Source organism: Macrosteles quadrilineatus, unplaced genomic scaffold (genome assembly GCF_028750875.1).
Source record: "Macrosteles quadrilineatus isolate MER2022 unplaced genomic scaffold, UCM_ALF_1.0 Scaffold_13__1_contigs__length_4303367, whole genome shotgun sequence".
NCBI classification, from domain to species: domain Eukaryota; kingdom Metazoa; phylum Arthropoda; class Insecta; order Hemiptera; family Cicadellidae; genus Macrosteles; species Macrosteles quadrilineatus.
Genome location: NW_026542606.1, coordinates 1,102,212 through 1,124,937, shown reverse-complemented (window position 1 = coordinate 1,124,937; position 22,726 = coordinate 1,102,212). Strand labels below are relative to the sequence as shown.

General features: G+C 33.9%; 1 protein-coding gene across 1 annotated transcript in view; it reads left to right on the top strand.

Moving 5' to 3' along the window:
- The window catches only part of LOC129004980 (ribosomal protein S6 kinase beta-2-like), a 139,525-nt gene that overhangs the window by 53,531 nt on the left and 63,268 nt on the right, over positions 1-22,726 (top strand). The window contains exon 4 of the mRNA XM_054433713.1: positions 1,798-1,949. Coding sequence (XP_054289688.1) covers positions 1,798-1,949 — 152 coding nt within the window. The remainder of the gene's footprint in view (positions 1-1,797; positions 1,950-22,726) is intronic.

Here is a 22,726-nt window from a genome sequence, read left to right as displayed (position 1 = left end):
CCCGTTCAAAACTTTGTATCCATAGAATATGGTAGCAATCTACACTTCACCTTGAAAAATGAATTGAAGAAACATAACGTAACTTTAGCGTACAAAACTTTGAATAAATTAGAAAGCCTCCTAAATCCACGTACTACCGAAACAACTCATTCCAACAGCCTAGAGGCCACTGGAGTATATAAACTATCTTGCAGTGACTGTCCCAAAATATATTTAGGACAAACAGGTCGTTCGTTCAAGAAAAGGTCCGAACACCTTCCTAAACCTAAATCGAGAACTCAACACTCCAAGTTCGCTGATCACCTGATTAACGAAAACCACAATGTTAATAGCTGCAATGATAGCCTAAATATTTTACACAAATGTACCAAAGGCTCCTTAATGAATGTTCTAGAAAGTTTAGAAGTCTACAAAGCAACAAAAAAACATCCTCATGACAGTTTAAATGAAAAACTAAATTTTGGCCGTAACATAATATTTGATAGGATTGAAGACATTGATAACGGAAGCGCTCACAATCAGCTGTTTCACCCCCTCCAAGGTCAATGTCAAAAGACAGGAGTTGGTTAGTTGCATCGGTCCGTCACCGCGGTACTTATGGCCGGCCGCAGACAAATACAGACAATACGGGCAGACAAAATTAAACAAAAAGGTTTGTGAAGCTACCAATACCTATACTGAAGTCTGGGAGGCCTTGGTGTGGTCCAGGGTTGTCCGAAGCAGGTCCAAGAGCGGCATCAACGAGGTAGATGGTAGCTGTCATCGTAGGAGCGGTGTAGACAATAGTGTAGCGGGGGACAAATGACTCACTCAGAAATTACATAAAAGAGGGGTATATTGATACATAACTGGTAAAGTGACAGAGTTTACAAAAACAAATTAAATGTTCATTATAGGGAGTTGCGGTAGCGTGCGTCTGGGCGCGACGTCGGTCAGTGCGTGAGTGCCTCTGCGGTGGTGGGGATGCGTCGTCTTCATGACGTCAGAAGCGACAGTACTAGTAGCTCCACAAAATACTATTTAAAACCGAATTCGGTACTAAACAGTCGCCATAGACTAATTTTAGGATTGACGACGTAACAAACTATTTAACCAATTCCAACAAAATATTTAAAGTGTTTTTTTTTACTTTGACTTAAATGAACACATATAAGTACAAATTTGTAGTATAAAACAGATACTTAACAATAAATATTTACTGTATTGATCAGCTTGTGGGCTTCACTCACCTTAATTTGTTAATCCAGGACTCGTCAGAATGTAACACAACGAAGACACACAACACACACATACACGCACATAAAAAATTGTCCTTGGATTTACTCCGACGTTTCGCAGGACCAAAATAGGTTTCAAAAATAGGAATAAATATTTATTTAAAAACCAAACTTTTGACCAATTTTGATATGATGTGTGTCATTTAAATCTTACTAGTCTATGTCTGGTTTTAAGTCAAAGGTACAGGCTTCTCTATTTTCACCCCACACTGTAAATAACACATGTGATTGTAATTTATTCCTTTTGTTTTGATTTTCTGTTTATATTTCAATGTTATTTCGTCACCAGCATGGCAACCCATAAAGCCCATGTTAATTTTTAAAATTTCAAATACTTTTTGTGCTCATATTTGAGTCGATTTTAATTTTTAAAGGGATTCTGCACATTTAGAGGAAAATATCTTTCTAACAGTATGGATAGATTTCTCCTGCGATACACACGAGCAGAGAAAAAAGGTTTTAAAGAAACATGCTTGCCTATTATTATATAGATTATTTTTTTGTCTATCTTCTATTTCAGGCTATGGTAAAGTGTTCCAAGTCAGAAAGATTACTGGCCAAAACTCAGGAACTATTTACGCAATGAAAGTTCTCCGAAAAGCCGCCATTGTACGCAATCAAAAAGACACAGCGCATACAAAGGCTGAACGGAATATACTTGAAGCCGTTAAGGTAAGGAGACAACGTCTGCCTAATAGTTAATGACTTGCTATCCAAGAGAGGTAAAATTTTAGAAGGTACACATAAATAAGAAGTGATAATTTATCCGTTCATTGGTGATGTTGGACAAAAGCCAAACTATTCAAGGAATGAGTGAGAGGGTGTAAGATAATGAATAGCTGATATAATCGAGCTTAATTCTGCTGTGATCTTGACTGATGCAACTACCAGTCTCAAGGTCAAGAGAAGATGTCTCTACAACCAATAAACTCCTGGATAGTTTGTAGCTATGAATATTATAATTTGAATTCATGAGCTGTAATGCCGCTTATAGCTTATATACTTACGCAACATTTTGTAATAAAACAAACGTATCACTGTAATGGTATTTTTTTTAAGTCTCAAAAATTTTATGTGCAGCTTATGACACCCAAGCAGTGGTCTGAAAGGCAGTGCTCCGAAAGGCACTGGTCCGAGATTTTCGGACTACTGCCTTTTGGAGCAGTGCCTGACCATTTTAATATAGTTATTGAAAAATTATATTTTTTTAACTTTTCTAACATAATCTCATGCAATACACAATCAAAAGCCTTGGATAGATCACAGAAAATACCAGATACCCTCTGTGATTCATCCAAGGCTTCCAAGATATGCTCAATGTTATTGATATATATATATTTTAATTAATTATTTTAATTAACATCAATATTAAAATCAGCAGATCTATATATATAAAGCTCAAATACCACTGACTCATTCATTCATTCACTCACTCATCACAAAATCTCAGAAACCATAAGACCTTGGAACCTGAAACTTGGCAGGCATCTTCCTTTTGGGTAGTAGACGCTCACTAAGTAAGGATTTTACCCTCCGACCTCTGGGCTCCGCCCCAGTGGCTCTAGAGTTTCCCATGTGTACCTTATGAGAAATGGAATTAATGAATCTTAACAGCTGTTTCAATTAAACAAGTTGGTTCTGTTCTATGATGTTCAATAGCATTAAAGTTACAAGGATTACCAACAGGGTGCAGCACTATTATTTTTTTAGATTTACAACAACAACTAATTTGCAACCAAAAGGTGAGTGAGCGTAGCAAACGAACTTCAACCTGGAGGCGAGTTAGCGTAGCGAACGAGTTTGAACCTAAAGGTGAGTGACCGTAGCGAACGAACTTCAACCAGGACGTGATTGAGCCATGCGAACGAGATCATCTTGAAAATTAAGAAGTTAAACGGGGCAAAGCCCGCGGGTTACAGCTAGTATATAAATATGTTTAATTTTTTATTCTTTATACAGTGCAGTCAGAAATTGTTCTAGTTTACTTAAAAACAAAGGTACATTACTCCTATCAGGTTCACTGTAAAGAGAGACAATAATCAAGTTTTGCTTTGGAACCTCAATAGAAGAAGATTCAAATACTAAATCCTGATTGAATATCTCCAAATCTTCCCTTTCTTTAAAATCAATATAATCTTTCAATATTATACATGATCCTCCCTTTACATGGTTCTTTCTATAGTATGCTGTACCTAACTTATATCCAGGAATGGAGTTAAAAAAAAATCCCTGCTCTTCCTTTAACCAATGTTCATTAAGACACAAAAAATTAACAGATGAATTATGTAATAGTATTTTTTAATCGTCAAATTTATCAATAAACCGCCCTTGAATATTCAAATGCGCCAGCCATGAACTTCCTTTACTTTTGAGACGGCTCAAGCTTAAAAGGTTAACATCTTCTGAACTAATTTCTTTTCTACTTTCATGATTTGTTAGGTTTGCAGGGATCTGTTCTGACTCCCCATTGGCCATACCTCCTAAAGTAGTGTTGTATTCTATACTGGATACAATTTCAGTTGTCTTTTCCTTAAATATATAATGTCCTTTAGGAGAGTTGTTTTTAGTCATCCTTGGAGTAGATGAAGAAGGCTGAAGAGTGACTGAAGACTGTATGACACATCCCTCTGATTAGTTGAGCATCTGGTCTTGAACAGTAATCAGTCTCTTTTTCCATCTCACTTCTATCAGGTGTTTCAAATCCGCAGAAGCCTGTGTCAGATGAATTTACTTCAGAGGTTCTGTTGGGTACTTCAGTGCTGAGGTTGATTAGCATCATTGGTATTGTTTCCAGAGTTCACAGATTCTGGGGTATTTTTTTTCGTACCGGAAATTATCTTCTTCTGAGATTGAATCTGCTCGTCCATTGTTGAACTGTCAGAAATTAGATAGTCTGTTTTTTCATCTCCCATTCAGGTACTCCCCTACAGTTAAATTGGTAAATGTTGATAGTCACATCTAGGTCTTGAAAGTTTCTGCTGATGATATTTTTTACAATGCTCCATTTAAGTCCATCAAGTCCACACCCAAACCTTGGCATTGCCAGCGTAGAAACCTTTAACTCCTGGCATTTAGCCTTTAGTCATCTCAGTGAGCTTTGCAAGGTCTCGTAAGTTGCTTTTCCATAGGTGCAATCTTTTGTTACCAAGTAAAATATGTAACGCCCATCAACATTTAAAGATGCACAGCCACCTACATTTACATTCTGTGACTTGAGCTCTGTTACTCCATCAAACTTGCTCTTGAACCTAGCAACAATTCCTTTTTTCATTCCAAAATCCCTTGCACACAATGGGCAAAAGCCTGGTCCATCTGGGTCGCAAACAGGTCAGAATGAACTTCATTGATACATTTCTTTGGGAATTGGATAGCATGAAGTGCATGCAAATTAGTTAACATTCTTGTACTTAGTGCATGAGAGTGACAGAAACATTTTGATGAGTTTTTTTCTTTTTGTAAAAATCAAATTACAAAGAATTTACGTAAATAGATTGTACAGTTAATATTTTTAGTTTGCAGGAGTCTTGATCTTTCAATCCCAGCTATCAATAAAAGCAATGAGTTATAAAATATTGATTATGGTGTCTGGCCGACCTGGAAACTAAAATAATAATGAATGATGGATGATCAGGAATTTGTCCTTGAATTGTACATTTGTTTTGAATGGCAATTTTAATATAATCACCAATAGCCCGTAGCAGAATGTCCACATTCATTCACAGTATTCTGTAGGTTTTATTTTAAAGTTGTATTGTACATAGTAAGAAGAAGGCAATCAAATCCCAGTATGCAGGCCTTAGAACAGACCTTATTTCTTTAATACAACTGCCTGCTTCAGTGTTGTGAGGATAATAAACTAATCTTGAATGCAAACAAAGCCATACTCCTTAAATTTAGCATTTCTCAGCATAGCACATCCACTGACACTGACATACACGTTCTTCTTGATGATACCACTATTTGCCCCTCCCCAGATGTACAGTTCCTTGGTTTAATTCATGATGAGAACCTCAAATTTCACAAGCATATTGAACACGTTTCAAACAAGATATCTGTAGGAACATTCATGCTCCGCACTCTTAAACATACCGTTTCGTCTGAGGTCCTCTTGACAGCCTACTATGGACTTGTTTATCTTTATCTGACTTATGCTGTACCTGTCTGGGGGTGTGAAAGCCAAAGGACTCAGTTCATAATCAAGCTTCAAAATAGGCTCTCCGAACTGTTTTTTCCCTTCACCGTCTTCAATCCTGCAAAGATGTCTTCAGATCACATGAAGTTCTAACTTTCCCTTCCATTTACATTTTAGAAACATTATCATTTATCAAGAAAAACCAATCATCATATAGCTCTCCAAGTATCCATAGCTATCCTCTCCGCAACAATTTCAATTTTTCAGTACCACGACACTCAACCACTTTCTTTCTGAAAAACTTCCATTTCAATGCAGTAAAACATTTTAATGACCTCCCTCTCCCTTTGAAAGCCGAACAGGACATTGGAAAATTCAGGAAATGTACCATGTTCAGGAAGTCCATGTTGATAAATAAGGTCTGCTACAGCGTCCGGGAATTCGCTGGTAGTCTTTAACTTTATTTTAAACATCACAAGGGGTTCTGTGTCACAACCAAAAAACAATTTGTATATAATGATTTAGTAGTTAATTAATGTTGAATATGAGAAGACAGAATAGTATATAATCGTTTTTATTATACATATGATGGTCCATCACTAATCCAGACTAGATGAGTTGGGTTGCAATATTCAACATCCCCCCTCACCAAACTTAGCTAGGTAAAAGTCCTAGGCACTTTTGAAATTTGTGATGTTTTGGTTCGCTTAGTCCTTTAGTAAAAATATCAGCAACCATGTATTCTGTGGGTTGGTAGTTCAATTTTATTTCTCCATTTTGTACTTTTTCCCGTATAAAATGTTCTCTGATATGTTTAGATTTACTTCCTATAATGGAGTTTTTAGCCATTGTAATAGCTGATTGGTTATCACAAAATATTTCAATGACTTCTTGAGGTCTTCCCATATCATTAATCAATTGTTTTAAATGAATGGCTTCTTTTGCTGCTTCAGTCAATGACATGTATTCCGCTTCACACGTAGACAGAGCTACAGTCCTCTGCTTTTTTGATTCCCAGGAGATTACAGCCCCGCCAAATTTAAAACAGTAACCGGTGTACGATCTCCTGTCTTCACTGCATGCCCAATCTGCATCTGCTGCTCCAATTAATGGCTTTCCTGTTTTGAAAAATTCAAGACACGAGTTCTTTGAGCCTTGCAAATATCTGAGAACCCTCTTTGCAGCAATCCAGTGTTCTTTTCCAAAACAAGAGTTATATTGGCTCAGGTAACTCACAGCATGTGTTATGTCAGGTCTTGTGGCTATTGACAAATACATCAATGAACCGATTAAATTTTGGTATGGGTAGTTACAATCTTTTTCATGTCCTTTAACCAATTTTAGACCTGGTGTTAGTGGAGTTACAGCTGGTTTGCAGTCAGTCATATTGAATTTTTTCAGGACTTCATTTATGTATTTCGTTTGTGACATTGATATCCTTCCATTCTTTCTTGTGAACTCTACCCCCAGACAATAGCTTAGTTCACCTAAATCTCTCATTTCAAAAGTTTTCATGAGCTGGGCTTTGATGTAACTACGGTACTTTTGGTTCTTCGTAGCAATTAAAATGTCATCTACGTATACAGAGATTATTGATTTGCATCCACCTACTGTTGAAATGTATATACAAGGATCAGCTTGAGATGGTGTGAATTTCAGTTCCTTTAGTTTTTCATCAAGCTTCATATACCACTGTCTTCCTGATTGTTTTAAACCATAAACTGCCTTTTTTAGTAGACAAACCTTTTTGTTTTGAGCATTTTTTAAGTCAGTAATCATTTTCTTTGTTTTGTTGAATAGTTTTTTATCTTCATTTTCACTCTCATCCACCATTATTTCTTGGAGGTATCTCTCAAAGTTGTTAGGAAGTTCCATGTAAACTTTTTCTTTTATTTCTCCATTTAGAAAAGCAGTTGAAACGTCCATTTGATCAATACTTAGATCATCTTCAACAGCAAGTACAAGCATAAGTCTTATTGAACTTAACTTTGCTACGGGAGCAAAAGTTTCATCATAGTCAATGCCTGGTTTTTGTGCAAATCCTTTTGCTACTAATCGTGCTTTTCTTCTTTCTAGCTCTCCATTTGGTTTTAGTTTCTTCTTTAATACCATTTTACAACCAATTACATTAATTTCTTTGTTTCTATCCTCGAGCACCCAAGTTTCATTTTTTAAATGAGCTTTTATTTCCTCTTTTATTGCTTCATTCCATTCCTCTGAAGATTCTAAATTTGAATCTTCATTGCAGGTAGCTGACATTTGATAATCTTTTGTCCAAAGAGGAGGGTTTCTTTGCCTTTTCTGTGATACCCTTATTTCATCAGTGTCTAAATGTTCATTTGAGCTTAGTGAGTCATCAGGTTGATTTTCAATATCATTTGAGCTTGGTGAATCATCAGCTTGATTTTCAATAGCATCTTCAAAAATAATATCATTTTCCATTTCACTGTCATTTTCTTCTTCAAATATAGTGTCAAAATCAGACTGGTCATCATTATTTTCGCTCTGTTTGATCGGAATAATGCAAAAATCTTGATCTTTTTTATCACTTACTTTTATTTCGTTTTGCTCAAAAAGATTGTAATAGAATAGAATAGAATAGAATAGAAATCTTTATTTGCCATTGACATTATACATGTATTAGCAACAGTCAAGAATATAACTAGTCATAAGGTCATAAAATATAATGCTTACAAGCTAAAATACAATTTTCTTCTTCTCTAAAAACTCTGAGAGAGAATAAAAGGGATTTTTCAAAAGCCAATTATAAAATTGTTTTAAAAACATTGAGTGTGTTGGATATGATTGAACAATTTTACTGAGTTTGTTATATACTACCTGTGACATCACTATGTGGCTTTTTATAGTCAAATTTAATCTGAAAAAACTTCTTTTAATATTTAAATTGTTTCTCGTATTGTGTCTATGGATATCATTACATAAGGTTTGAAAGGGTAATTTTTTAAGGCTGTAAGCCATGATATCATATATGTACAAATTAATAGCTGTTTGGAATTCAAGTTTAATAAAAAGAGGTTTACAATGAGTATCAGGATGTTCATTACATATAATTCCAACAATATTTTTCTGAATCAGTAAAATATCCTGAATTCCTGAACTGCTTCCCCAAAATATCAAGCCATAGCGATAAATACTTTGAAAAAAGGTGAAATAAGACATTCTTACATAGCTACTGTCAACAAGTGAGATCAGTCTTCTAATTAGATAAACAACGCGAGATAATCTTGTTGATAGATAATCTACATGGGATTCCCAGCTGAGCTGGTTATCAATGTGCATACCTAGGAATTTCACACTGTGTTGTATATTATGAAACACGTGATCCGTGGGTCTTAAACTGAAAAAAATGTTTTGAGTTTTATTGTTGTTCAGAAGAAAATTATTTGACTGAAACCATGCTGAGGCATCACTCATTGCAGTTTGGGCTATTTGTTCTAATTCAATTATTGTTCTGCTCTTTGAAAAGAAAGTTGTATCATCTGCATATAAAATAGATTTAGTTGGTTTTGAAATGTTACTTGGAAGATCATTAATAGAAATTAAGAACATGAGTGGTCCAAGTACGGACCCCTGAGGCACTCCGCAATCCACTATTATCTCATTTGACATCTCACCGTTAACAGAGACAATCTGTCTTCGATTACTGAGATAAGATTTAAGAAACTGAAGAACGGTATCTCCAAAGCCATAGTGTTGAAGTTTCATCAAAAGATCCTGGTGATTCACACAGTCAAAAGCCTTGCTCAGGTCACACAGAGTGGCCCAAGCAAAGGCCCTTGACTCAAAGGCTTCAATGACATCACAAACTAAGGTATCAATGGCATCTAAAGTTGATCTACCACTTCGAAAACCAAATTGTGAAGTAGAAAAAAGGTTATTGATTTCAAGAAACTCATAAATTTGTTCAAAAACTACTATTTCAATTACCTTAGATAGAATCGGAACTATTGAAATCGGCCTGTAGCTTTCGGGTTTGTCTCTATCTCCTTTCTTGAAAATAGGACAGATGCGGGATAGTTTTAATTGTTCTGGGAAATGTCCATCAGATAAAAGACTATTAATTACTATAGTTAAAGGGTGTACGATAGCAGGGATTATTTTTTTGAGAATATTATTTGACAAGTTGTAGCAGTCCAATGAATTTGAGTTTTTCAATTTTTTAATAGCATCAATGATACATTTTTGGTTTACTAATTTGAAATTGAATTTTACTGGAGCAACCTGAGTATTATTGACAAAATGCTTTGGGAAAAGATTTGGGTTGCCTATGTTCTGTTTTATAGTCTGAACTGATTCAACAAAATATGCATTAAATTGAGATGGTGTAATATTTGGTGAAGGCTCATTTCTTAAGTTTTGGGTGTTTGATTTTATGATATTCCAAGCAGCTTTACACTTGTTACTACTATTTTCATTCTGTCTTTGATTAAAGTCTAGTTTTGCCTTAATGATTTTCTGTCTATACATTTTTTTTAGATTTCTAAGTTGTTCACAAACTCTTGGATTAGAAGAAAAAGATTCTTTAAGGACCTTACTTATAACTAAAATCTCTTGCTTAAGACCTGCAAGTTCGGTTGTGTACCATTTTTGTTTTGGTAACCCAATCGTTTTGTTATCAGAACTATTTATGATTTTTTTCTTACAATAGAAATTGATTGAGTTGCAAATTTTCTGGAAAAAACATGAAAACAAGGATATAGAGTCAGTTATACCATACATAACCTGCTCCCAGTCAGTACAAAAAATCATTTCCAATAAATCACTTAACCTACGTCGTGGTAAAATTGTTTTAAACATACTTGGTTTGGTACCATTAGATGCAATTGGGTTTTTCTTAATATCTAGAGTTATGGTAAATTTTAGGCTATCGTGATCTGAAAAAGGAAATAGTTCAATAGCACAAAAATGGACAGATTCCCTATTAGTACGGTTAATAAATACATTGTCCAGACAGTTTGGACCTCTAGAAGAATTGAAATTCTGGCAGAAAAAGTTGAATTGTCTTAGTAAATTTAAAAATTCTTTTACAGTACGTTTATCTTTAGTGACATCAAATTCAATGTTAAAATCTCCACCTATCACAACAGTGTAATCAAGCCACTGAGAAAGAAAGTTAAACAAAATATCTAGCTTATCTAAGAAAATAGCTGGACCACCATCAGGGGATCGGTATACAGAGAGTACAATTAATTTTAATTTTAGTGAAATAATAGCTGATATTTCAAAATGTAATTCTTGACAAAGAAATGTTACATCCAATTCAGTAAAACATGACAAAAAATAGTTATTAACGAATATTAAGGAGCCTCCTCTTTTAAAATCACTTCTACAAAAGGAGCTACATAAAGTATATTCACTTGGATTTGAAAAATCAACTTCATTTGACTTAAGCCAATGTTCTGACAGGCAAATTATGTGAATATCTAGGCCAATTAAAAATCCTTCCAACAGGAAGACTTTATCTTTTAGTCCCTGAATATTTAAAAACAAAATATTTATGTTATTATTTTTTGTTGGATTTTTTACTTTTCTAAAAAAAGATCCCTACCAATGCTTGGACTATTGCTATTACTATTGCTAAGAATGCTGATTTCTTTCTTGCAACTATTTACACTTTCACTAGACTGCTTTTTTGAACTGCACGTGACACTATCCACGTCAAGCCGAGTGCTGGGGTCCTCTGAGGCTGTAGAAACAGCTTGGCTCACTTTGGTGGTTGTTGGATATGTTGTAACAGATGTCTCAGTAGATTTGGGTAGCTTGGGGTGACTCTCTGCAGATTCATCAGCCGTGCAGGAAGGTGTAGGAGGTCCAGATCTCAACATAAGATGTTTCTCCTCCATTGGTAGGGCTTGTTTGTCCATCTGCAAAGTAGACCCCTCCACCTGACTTGTTAAGGATAAAGCATTCTTGATTTTAGTGTGCAGCTGTTCAACAAACTGAGAAAATGTTGTTCCTTTTTTTGGCCATCTTTCTCTTTCATTGGACACAACGATCGTAACCAAGGCGGAGGTTTCCTTTTGAAATTTAGCCAGGTTGTGGACAAATCGATCAACAGGAATATTGTCTCGGATGCATCCCATGGGAGAGCAAATAAGCCTTTCCAGGTTTTTCCTCTTGAAATCTTCTGTTAGCAGTTGAAAGGCAGCATCGTAGTCTTCTAGTGTGGGTTTATCATTATATTTAGCTTTTGTTACTAGCCCATAGACTGAGGCACCGTGTTTAGCTCTTTGATGGGTTAAGTGTTTGTGGATGAAGTCCGTAGTATTAGGTTTGCCAAAATGATCCCTAAACACCACAGCCACTCCTGCACTCATTTGCTGTTTACTGTGGACATCGGCTGAAATGCAATGTGAAAATGCAGTGTTCTTCTTGTCATGGAATTTCTTTATTGATTTTTCCATGTGGGTTTCCATAATACGAATCTTACTTGATAGGTTGAATTTCCAGTTTAAGGCATTAATAATTAGTCGGGCAAGTAGATTTTTCCCATAATTATTGAGGTGAAGACCATGTCGAGTGAAATGATGTCTTCTGAATCTGTCCAGATTTATTAGGTGTAAATTTTCAGTACTTGCTACCAATTGCCTAATGTAATTATTCATTGAAGTTAATTCTTGAGCATCCTCTTGTGTGGTAGGTTTGTCAAATCGTTTCAGAATAGTTGTCATGAATATAGGTCTTGCTGAGCCCAAGCTATTTAGTTTGCTCTTCAGGTTGTCCTTAACATATTTCAAGTTCTTATCAATATAGTCATTTGAACCACCCATTATAATTAGAGGGTTCTGTGTTTCAATTGTCGAGGAGTCAAGTATATGAAGCAATCCAGCATTAGGGCGTACGTAACCAAAAGCTTTTATTTTGTTGTTGCTCAGGCTTTCAATTTTGGCTTGTACTAGTTTACCTTGACTGTCTGAGCAAAAGGTTACATTCAGAGTATGACCCTTACAATCCAGATTTGATTCTTTTTCATTCCTGACTGAGTCTTTTCTAATGTTATGATTTGTTCTAAGTCTTTGTGGTGCTTCACTTTCATTTTCATTAACATTATGTAAATTGTCATTTGAAGAAGATGTCAAAATTTCATATCTATTCATTAAGTTAAGTTTATCATTTGACAATCCTTTTGGTACGGAAGGACTCACACCGTTTCTCTTGGTAACAGGTATCCAGCCTCTTTGGTTACAATTACTTTTTCCTACATTAAAACAATTATTTACATTAGAGATAGTATCACTCTTCATTCTTGAGCAGTCCTGGTTTAAACTGGTTGCTTTAGACATTGTGATATGACTTTTTGCTGGCTTTAGCATCATTGCAGTGAATGTTTTTGATGTAACACCAAGCTGGGAACTGTTATTAACCATTATTGCTAGTTGACCTCTCTTTGTCAACAAGTCACTCTCAGCTATGACCGGCAGAAGTGATTTCCAGTTTTCATGAGGCTCATTCTGCAAGATGAGTTGGACTATGAGATCTGTGTAAAGCAGTACATATATTCCACAGTCAAATTCATTCAGTTGTCTTGAAATAGTTATAGTAGTTATGTCTAAATCTTTTGTACATTTCAAATATTTTTGTAGTGATTCTGCAATTTTTAGAGCATGGGTGTAATTGTATGTTCCAGCTGAGTCAATGTACAAATACCGTTTCTCACTTGCGATGTAAACCATTTACATAATCATTTACATCTTCATTTCTTTCATAGTACATTTTTGAAAGAACTTTTACATCTCTTGCAATTTTAACCTGCTTTTGTTGCGGCATCCAAATTCTGTATGCTTTTGAATTGCTTGCATACCCCACAAATATTCCTTGATCCGCTTTCGGATAAAATTTTCCTTTTCTTGAAGCTTTGTTTAGTACAAATACTTTTGATCCAAATACTTTCAAGTGTCTTGCTGAAGGCTTTCTTCCAGTCCATTTTTCATATGGCGTTAAGTGTTCAGTAGCTTTTGAAGGGCATCGATTTCTTATATAGTTAGATGTGTTAATAGCTTTCTTGGAGTTGAACTGCTTTGTTTTGCAATACAATGTATCTTCATTATTTGTACAAGTGTCTTTTGACCTAGCTTCACTCTCCTCAATTACTTTTATTTTTAAATCATTAGGAGAAGGTAAAGTGTCTCTAGACTCAATTGCTACACGGAAATTTTCAAATGATGATGATAAGCTGTAAAGTAGCATAATGCTAAGTAAGTCTGAATTGATAATTATGTCCATTTCTTGAAGTTTGTCAACAATCTCCATAAATTTGTTGACATGATCCCTAGCATCTTCTCCATCTTTCATTTTATGAACTATTAACTGCTTTAATAATGTGGCTAGCTGTTGATATTTAAATTGTATTTTAAACAACACAGATTATAGGGAGTTACTGAGTTTGTCAAAAAGAAGTATTTGCAATGTAATTTTCTGATTTTAAAATTTGTTTTGATCTACAATACATCATCTTATGTTTTGCAATATAACGTTCAATTACGAAATCATTGGAAAATCTTAGTAAAATGATTTTATGGTGATGTTTAAACTGTATGAAATAATGTCACCACTATATGAACTATTTTATAAGTTTTATTTACAAACGAATGAAGAAGTGTGTTGAATCATAACATAGTAAAAAACTGAACATTTTAACAAAAACAAGCAACAGCTGTTACATAATAAATATTAAAATAAAGTATAGACTAAAGGCAACACAGCTGTGGCTAAGTTGACGCCTGTATGCCTTGTCTCCTGTAACAAGTCCAGTTGTGGCATCGTGAAGTCGCAACAATCGACAGTCAGGAAGCAAATGGTAGTAACTAAGGAAGTCTGAGCCAATGATTGGAACACTGACATCTGCAACTGTGAACTGCCATGCTAAACTACGGCAAAGGCCTAGGTCCAATGTCATAAAACAGGTTCCGTAAGTCTTGATAGTACTACCATTGGCGGCACTTAGTTCAAAGTCTGTAGATGTGCGACAGTCTCGTAGAAGGCGTTTGGGATAACATGATACGTCAGAGCCGGTGTCGATCAAGAACCGGAGATTCAACTTTTGATCCAAGACAAAGATTCTGCGGCTGGGTGCTTGACAGTCTGTCGCCGCTGTTACTGGCCGTCCTTGGAGTTTCCCGCGAAAGAACAAGGAGAAGTACATTTTGATGCGTGCTCACCAAATTTGGCAGGATACCAGCAGATATGGCTTGTAGATTTGTGCTGATCTTGATTTGCGTATTTTGATGTTTTCTTGTTATGATTGGTCGAACGATCGTGCCGGAGGGATACTTCGGATAAGCCAATCCTCTGCGCCAGTCTTGCAATAGCAGCAGTGAGGTCGTCATTTGACTTTGTGTGTTCACGAGTTGCCGTAGCATTTACTGATACTTGTAGTGAAACCTCAATGACTTTATCCGCTATATCCGCAAGTTTATCAAGTGGAAGTTCATTTTGAGCTGTGAGAATCACTTGAATGTTAACAGGGAGCCAGAGTGCTCGAAGGATGTTGTCTTGTAGTTGGGCTGGACCGAGCAGAGTACGTTGGTGGCGTAAGAACTGCTATGGCTTGCGATCTCTGATATCCTCGTCGCTTATCAACTGGCAAACACATTCTTCTTCACTATTAGACAGCCTTTCAATTAGCTTCGAACGAAGTACCTTGTAACGATTCTTTGTAGGCGGATTTGTTATTATATCCTGTACTTCCACTGCGTAACGTGTTTCAAGCTGAGATACGACGTAGTGAAACCGAGTGTCATCGCTTGTGATGCCTGAGATGGCGAAATGGGAATCTACCTGAGCAAACCATAGACTAGGTTGATTGGCCCAGAATGGTGGAAGCTTTACTGCAACTCGATTCACTGATACATTACCAGGGTCGTTGCGTTGCTGAATGTTTGGGAAAGTTCATTTTGTTGCTCTCGTAGATTTGCCAATTGAGCTTGGATTTCTTCTAGCGACATTGGTAATATTGATGTAGGAATGTCGTGCTTCTTGTTGTCGTTATTCGGGTTCACCAATATATAGTGATGTTTAATCTGTATGAAATAATATCACCACTATATGAACTATTTTATAAGTTTTATTAACAAACGAATGAAGAAGTGTGTTGTATCATAACATAGTCAAAAACTGAACATTTTAACAAAAACAAGCAACAGCTGTGTTACATAATAAATATTAAAATAAAGTATAGACTAAAGGCAACACAGCTGTGGCTAAGTTGACGCCACAACTTCTTATCGAATTATCTTATATCTATTGTACTGGGTTGGTGTCTGCCTTTTTGACCACTTTTGCTGATATTTTGTCATATTATTCAAGACAGATTATCATAGGTTTATAAGATTATTTTCATACAGGTTTTCAATTATTGGAAAAGATTTTGATTGTGTAATACAATACAAAATAATACAAGTAAGGGCACGTTGCCCATATGAGCGGTATTAAATTAATAGTGGTGTACAGCAACAGCAACTGGATTAATTTCTTAATAATTTTTATGAAGAAATATGTGCATGATTTAGAAAGTCATTTTTCTGAAAAATTACAATTTATTGCAGACTTTTTAGATATGTTACTTTGATGTATTCATTCAGCTTAGTGAAAACACAATGGAGCAGTTTAAATGCTATTGAACTAACGAAAAAGCAACAAAAACCATTTAATTTATCTCTAAAAGAAATTTATCAAAGTGCACCGGTAACTCACCCAAATAGTAAACCTACCTGAAAAAATTTGACTATTTTTTTTGTTTTATAGTATTTTATAGCTGAAAATAATAATAAAATGATAATTTAACTAGTGGCTTTTAGGAGCAATAGCCCATAACCTATCACCTATCTTTTTGAGGAGTAGCCTATAAAAAATAGTGTTAACATACATCCTAAATATACAGGGTGATCAACTCAAGGAGGCCACCATTGGGATATCGGAAACGGTAAGAATTAGAGAAAACTTTAAATGGGGGACATTCCTTTATTTTTTGTGGCAGTTAAAAATATGATTTCAGTTTTTTGAAATTCAGCCGCCATTTTCCAAAATGGCGGCCAACTTTGAAATTTCTTATGGAACACCCTATATTTTATCATGTTTTCGGATAGAACAGGCAATTTAAAAACTTTTTTATTCTTGACATTTTTTCGATAAACCCACTCGTTTAGGAGTTACAGCCTATGGAAAAATGACTTCCGGTGTACATTTTACATCATGTAGCTCCTAAACAAGTAGGTTTATAGCGAAAATGCGAAAAGTAAATGAGTCAAATAAGTCTTAAAATTGCATCTACATTCCAAAAAGACAAAAAAATGCGTTAAAAACTATTAATTCTATTATTTCAAAAATGGCGGCCATTTTCCAAAATGGCGGCAAACTTGAAAAGTGGAAAACTGTGTATTTTTTGGTCTTTTTGGAATGTGGATGCAATTTTAAGACTTATTTGACTCATTTACTTTTCGCATTTTCGCTATAAACCTACTTGTTTAGGAGCTACATGATGTAAAATGTACACCGGAAGTCATTTTTCCATAGGCTGTAACTCCTAAACGAGTGGGTTTATCGAAAAAATGTCAAGAATAAAAAAGTTTTTAAATTGCCTGTTCTATCCGAAAACATGATAAAATATAGGGTGTTCCATAAGAAATTTCAAAGTTGGCCGCCATTTTGTAAAATGGCGGCTGAATTTCAGAAAACTAAAATCATATTTTTAACTGTTACAAAAAATAAAGGAATGTCCCCCATTTAAAGTTTTCTCTAATTCTTACCGTTTCCGATATCCCAATGGTGGCCTCCTTGAGTTGTGAGTTTTTTAAAGTGATCCAATAGCTAACTTTTTAATTACAGGACTTAGCACCTCACTTTAAATTTGAAACTTGCTCAGTTTTAAGTTTCACTCAAGAATACGATTTCAGATTTTTTCATTGTGGCCGCCATTTTCCAATATGGCTGCCAACTTTAAAATTTCTTATGGAACACCCTGTATTTTATTTTGTTTTTAGATTTTACTCTAAAAAATAAAACATTTTTGTTCTTGACATTTTTTCAATATCTCTAATAGTTAAGGAGCTACGAGGACAAATTGTTAAGTATTAACAGTAACAACACTTAAAACTAACATTGTTTTAAAACATGCTTTAGAATTCATGCAACTTTGTATGAAAACTTTAAGTCCTCGTAGCTCCTTAACCGTTAGAGATATAGAAAAAAAATCTCAAGAACAAAAATGTTTTATTTTTTAGAGTAAAATCTAAAAACAAAATAATATACAGGGTGTTCCATTAGAAATTTTAAAGTTGGCAGCCATATTGGAAAATGGCGGCCACAATGAAAAAATCTGAAATCGTATTCTTGAGTGAAACTTAAAATTGAGCAAGTTTCAAATTTAAAGTGTGGTGCTAAGTCGTGTAATTAAAAAGTTAGCTATTGGATCACTTTAAAAAACTCACCCTGTAGGCTATATAAATATACATAAAAAATAAATAATTATAAATACATATATATTTATTATTTTTTTTCAGCTATAATTTTTTTTATATGTATTATAAAATATTATAAAACATAATTTTAAAAAAATCAAAAATATATTTTTTTTACGTTTTAGTGATAAATTACTTGTTTTTTTGGTAAATAAATAAGACAATGCAAATGGGTTAAGTATACTGCCCTGCTAAGCACAGTTGTGGTAACTGACATCTGGGTAAAATTGAGAAAATGAGGGTAGTATATTTAAAACTATGCCCTACAGTCAAAAATTGACTTTAAAACATTTTTTTGGTCTCATCTTATGTATTTTTTAACGCTAAATCTTTTTCTAAAATTATTTTCAACATTAAAACATTCTAAATACTTAAGAAATTAGATAATTCTTTAGTTCTTATCAATTACAATCAAATATACTTGGCCATAAAGTGGCAACTTAATTTTCCTAAGCCAATATGTTGTATCTCTGCAGATGCCACGAACTAGTCTAGCAAAATCATGGTTATTGTTTCAAATGCAACAAAATATAAGGTTCCCAAAATAAACAAAATTTCTGGATTGAAATATTTTTGACACTATGATTCTGTTTTGGCAACAAGTTGTTGATTTGTTTTTCTGGGAGTTGGAGAGGATACTGGTATTTAAATATATATGAATTATACCATTAGTGATGTTATTATAATTGTTATATGATTAATTAATCTTCCCCCTTAAATTGTTCAACTACCTACTAAAAGTTATCTTTTATAAGTTAGAAAATTAAAATATAAAAAAATATTTGTATTTATTATTAATTATTATATGTTAAGCAGGTGTTCTATCACTGTATCTAGTATCGCAACTATCACAACGTTATCGGTAACTAATCACAAAAGTCGATAACTTATGCATTATGAACTTACCTATTCAAGTAATTCAATACTGTATTTATAATAGAAGCACACGACACTACATATATGTATGTTAATTCATGTAGGTTCGTACATAAATGGTATTAAATTATAAACAATTGTTTTATATAAAAAAAAATGCTTTATAAGAAGAATTAATTAACTACCATGCTTTAACTGTACAATAATGATAAACATATTTTTTTTATTTTAATACTTTTCCAATTACCGGTACTTCATTTCATTTTCAAACAAAAGATGTAAAGCATTAAGCTGTAATATAAACATGAATGATAAAACGTATTTAGCTCGTATATATAATCCAAATTAAATGCAGGCCACTTAAAAAGTTGCCAAAATAGGGATAAAACCCATTAATTAAGATTAAACATCTCATATGTAATCAAACCAATTAAACATTAATTTCAACATTGTTGAAACTTGTTTTTTAAATACTACACAAACTATTGACTAACAGTTTTGAAAACAATTTTAAAATTGTAAAAAATGTATTTTTAAATCTTTGAAACTTGTTTTTTAAGAACTAGGCCTACACAAACAACTGTTAAATACCGGTACTTTTGTAAACAATTTAAATATTGTTTGGAAAATTGTTTTAAAATTCATTATAACAAAACTAAGAATAAAACAATTTTAAATTATTTTAAAATAGTTACAACTCGTATTAAAAATTATTTTGTATACTGCATAATACTGATTGTTAAACAATTTAAAGATAGTTCCAATCTTATATTAAAATTGTTGTGTAATATGAAGTTTAAATCAAAATGCTTTTTAATGGTTGTAAAACAATTATTGTAATACAGCTTTTGACAATTTTTATGCTCATTGGGGATCAACAATCGATGTTCCGTCAACTCATCCTTTCCTCCCATCAGGTTTTGGTGAGACACCATTTTCCTTAGACATATCTTGAATAATCCTATCATTGGTTTTGTTATAGCCCAAGGTTGTAAAAAAATATGTTACCAACTTTTTGAGACGGTTTTTTTATGAGTAATTTCCATAAGTAGGTACATCTTCATTAAGATCATCAGATATTGACCTGTTAAAATCTCAATTTCATTTATCAATACTACATTATCTGAATTTAGAAACCCCTTCTCTTAAGTCATAATTTATTTCATCAGATTGGTCTGTAAAAACTTTAAATTACAGCCTCATTTATTAGGCTTACATTATTGGCAGGATAAATGACCTCTTCTAAAGAAAGGCTCATCATTTAATAGGCCTACTAGAAACTCTGTTAAAATGTTGATGTCGAAAATATACTATTATCAATATCACCAAGTGGAATGTCAATATAAAGGAAATTAAATTCATTATTTGATAATAATAGGTCACCTAAATTCAAAGAGACAAAAGCTTTGTTTCTAACAACACGGCACTTATAGGAATACTGGGCCAATAATGGGGATGATGCTAAACTAAATTGCCGTAACTGATGGATTGCTAAAGCATTTTGTGGTAACATATCATTCCTAAGAGAAATTGTTGTATCTGTCGTTAGATACAACTTAAATACCCTAGTAAATGTAAGTTACAACAACTGCGCTTAGTAAAACACTCCTAAACTGCAGATACGGCAAAGAAAATAAGCCTTTTATAAATAAATACATCAACATATACGGCATATAAGGCTATTTATATGATCCTAAGTATGTGTAGAATCACATGGTAACCATATCTCATTTTCCCCAAAAATGTCAGTTACCACAACTGTGCTTAGCAGGGCAGTATATAGAGCAACATCAAATTTTAACCCCCAAAAATTTTACATCTTCAAACAAAAACGCTATAAGATCAATACTTAAATTGGATTTTGATGCACACTGTAAACAACTTTTTGTTGAGTTGGATATCATGACGGTTTATTATTTGTTCTATACCCACACAATCAAACATACATTATTAAGTGAATAATAATCGTGCGTGCTATCTCAGGTATTCAAATGCCTCCCAATTTGTCATAAATCCACCACATTACTGTCATTAAAAGAAAGAACTCCAATAATACTAATGCGAAACTTAAATCCACCCAAGCTGTGCAACGGAACTAGACCGATGATTGATAAAATGACACTAAAACTTGATCAAAGCAACAATCATCAGTGGTAAGTTTAGAGGAGAAATAGTCTTAATCCCAAGAATACCGATGATTTCATCCGAATTACCCTTTGAATTCAAGCGACTACAATTTCCTTTGCGTCTTGCTTTCGCAATTACCATTATAAGGCACAAGGGCAATCCCTGACCATCGCTGGTTTAAATTTAGAAAATGCATGCTTTTCACACGGACAGCTGTATGATGCGTGGGGGTAGGTGGGCCTAAAAACTTTAATATTTATACACCTAATGAAAAAACAAAAAAATATTGTTTATCCACTGGCAATTGAGTAAAATAAATAAAATAAATAATCTAATAATCTAATAAATAAAATAATCTATTTTTGTTTTCACTGAAAAAAATACAAATCTATTTTTGTGTTTGGTTCAACTGAAAATTGCACAAATAGTTGTTATCCCAAAACCAGGCAAACCACCTAATGACGCATCTTCTTACAGACCCATAAGCTTGCTTCCTATAGTATCAAAGTTGTTTGAAAAGGTAATTCTCAAAAGGTTAACCCCCACTGTTGATAAATTAAACTTAATACCAGATCATCAGTTCGGCTTCCGCAAACAACATTCCACCGTTCAACAAACTCACCGATTAGTGGATATTATAAAAAACACATTTGAGAAAAAACAGTACTGTCTGCTGCATTTTTGGATGTCTAACAGGCGTTTGACAAGGTGTGGCATGTCGGACTTCTGTTTAAAACTCAAAACGTCTCTCCCTCATTCTTTGTATAACCTTCTAAAATCATATCTGACCAATTGATCTTTTCAAATAAAATTCAAAAATTTGTTATCTGATTTGAAGCTAATACAGTCTGGAGTACCTTGAGGGAGTGTCCTTGGTCCCTTGCTATATTTGATGTATACAGCAGACATCCATATGGTCCCCAACGTCACAGTTGCTACGTTTGCTGATGTGCACTGTTGTTAAGTCATGTTGACCCTCAAGTTGCTTCCATTAGTCTGCAAGCTGCCTTGACTGAGCTCCAATATTGGCTTAAAAAGTGTAGGATAAAAGTCAATGAAAACATGTCTTAACATATTTTTACTCTGAGAACAGAGTACAATCCTCCAGTAACGATTAATAATGTAGCTTTAATGGAGGCAGACAGTGTAAAATATTTCGGTCTAACTCTTGACAAAAAATTAAATTGGAAATCTCATATCTGGTGCAAGAGACAGCAAATGGAATTAAAAATTTGTTAACTCAATTGGCTACTAGGTACGAATTCAAAATTATCATTGGCTAACAAAATTTTACTGTATAAAGTTATGATCAAACCAATTTCGACATACGGAATTCAACTTTGGGGGACCTCGAGCAAATCCAACATCGAGATTCTTAAACGATTTCAGGCTAAGACGCTGAGAAGAATTATTGGCGCACCCTGGTTCGTATCCAACACTACAATTAGGAATGACTTCAAAATTAAATCAGTGAAAGAATAAATTACAGACCTTAGCAAAAAGTATCAAGAAAAATTAGAATATCATCCGAACAGTCTTGCTGTTAATCTGCTGGTCAATAGTCAGTGCATTACAAGATTAAAAAGTGTCGTACATGTGCTGGACCTAAGCTACAGATTTCTGTAAATATTTAAATGATTGATCCAATTTTTGGCAAGACTTGTTGATGAACACGTGCTTGCTTCCTGCCATTTTTTATGTTACCTATTTTACTTATTGTTATCATATTTGATTGAACAGATTGTAAAATAAATTCTGATGAAAAAAATTTGTTTTAGTTGGCCTATACATTTTTATTATTTATCGTAAAGAACACATCACTATTTGTAATAATAGTT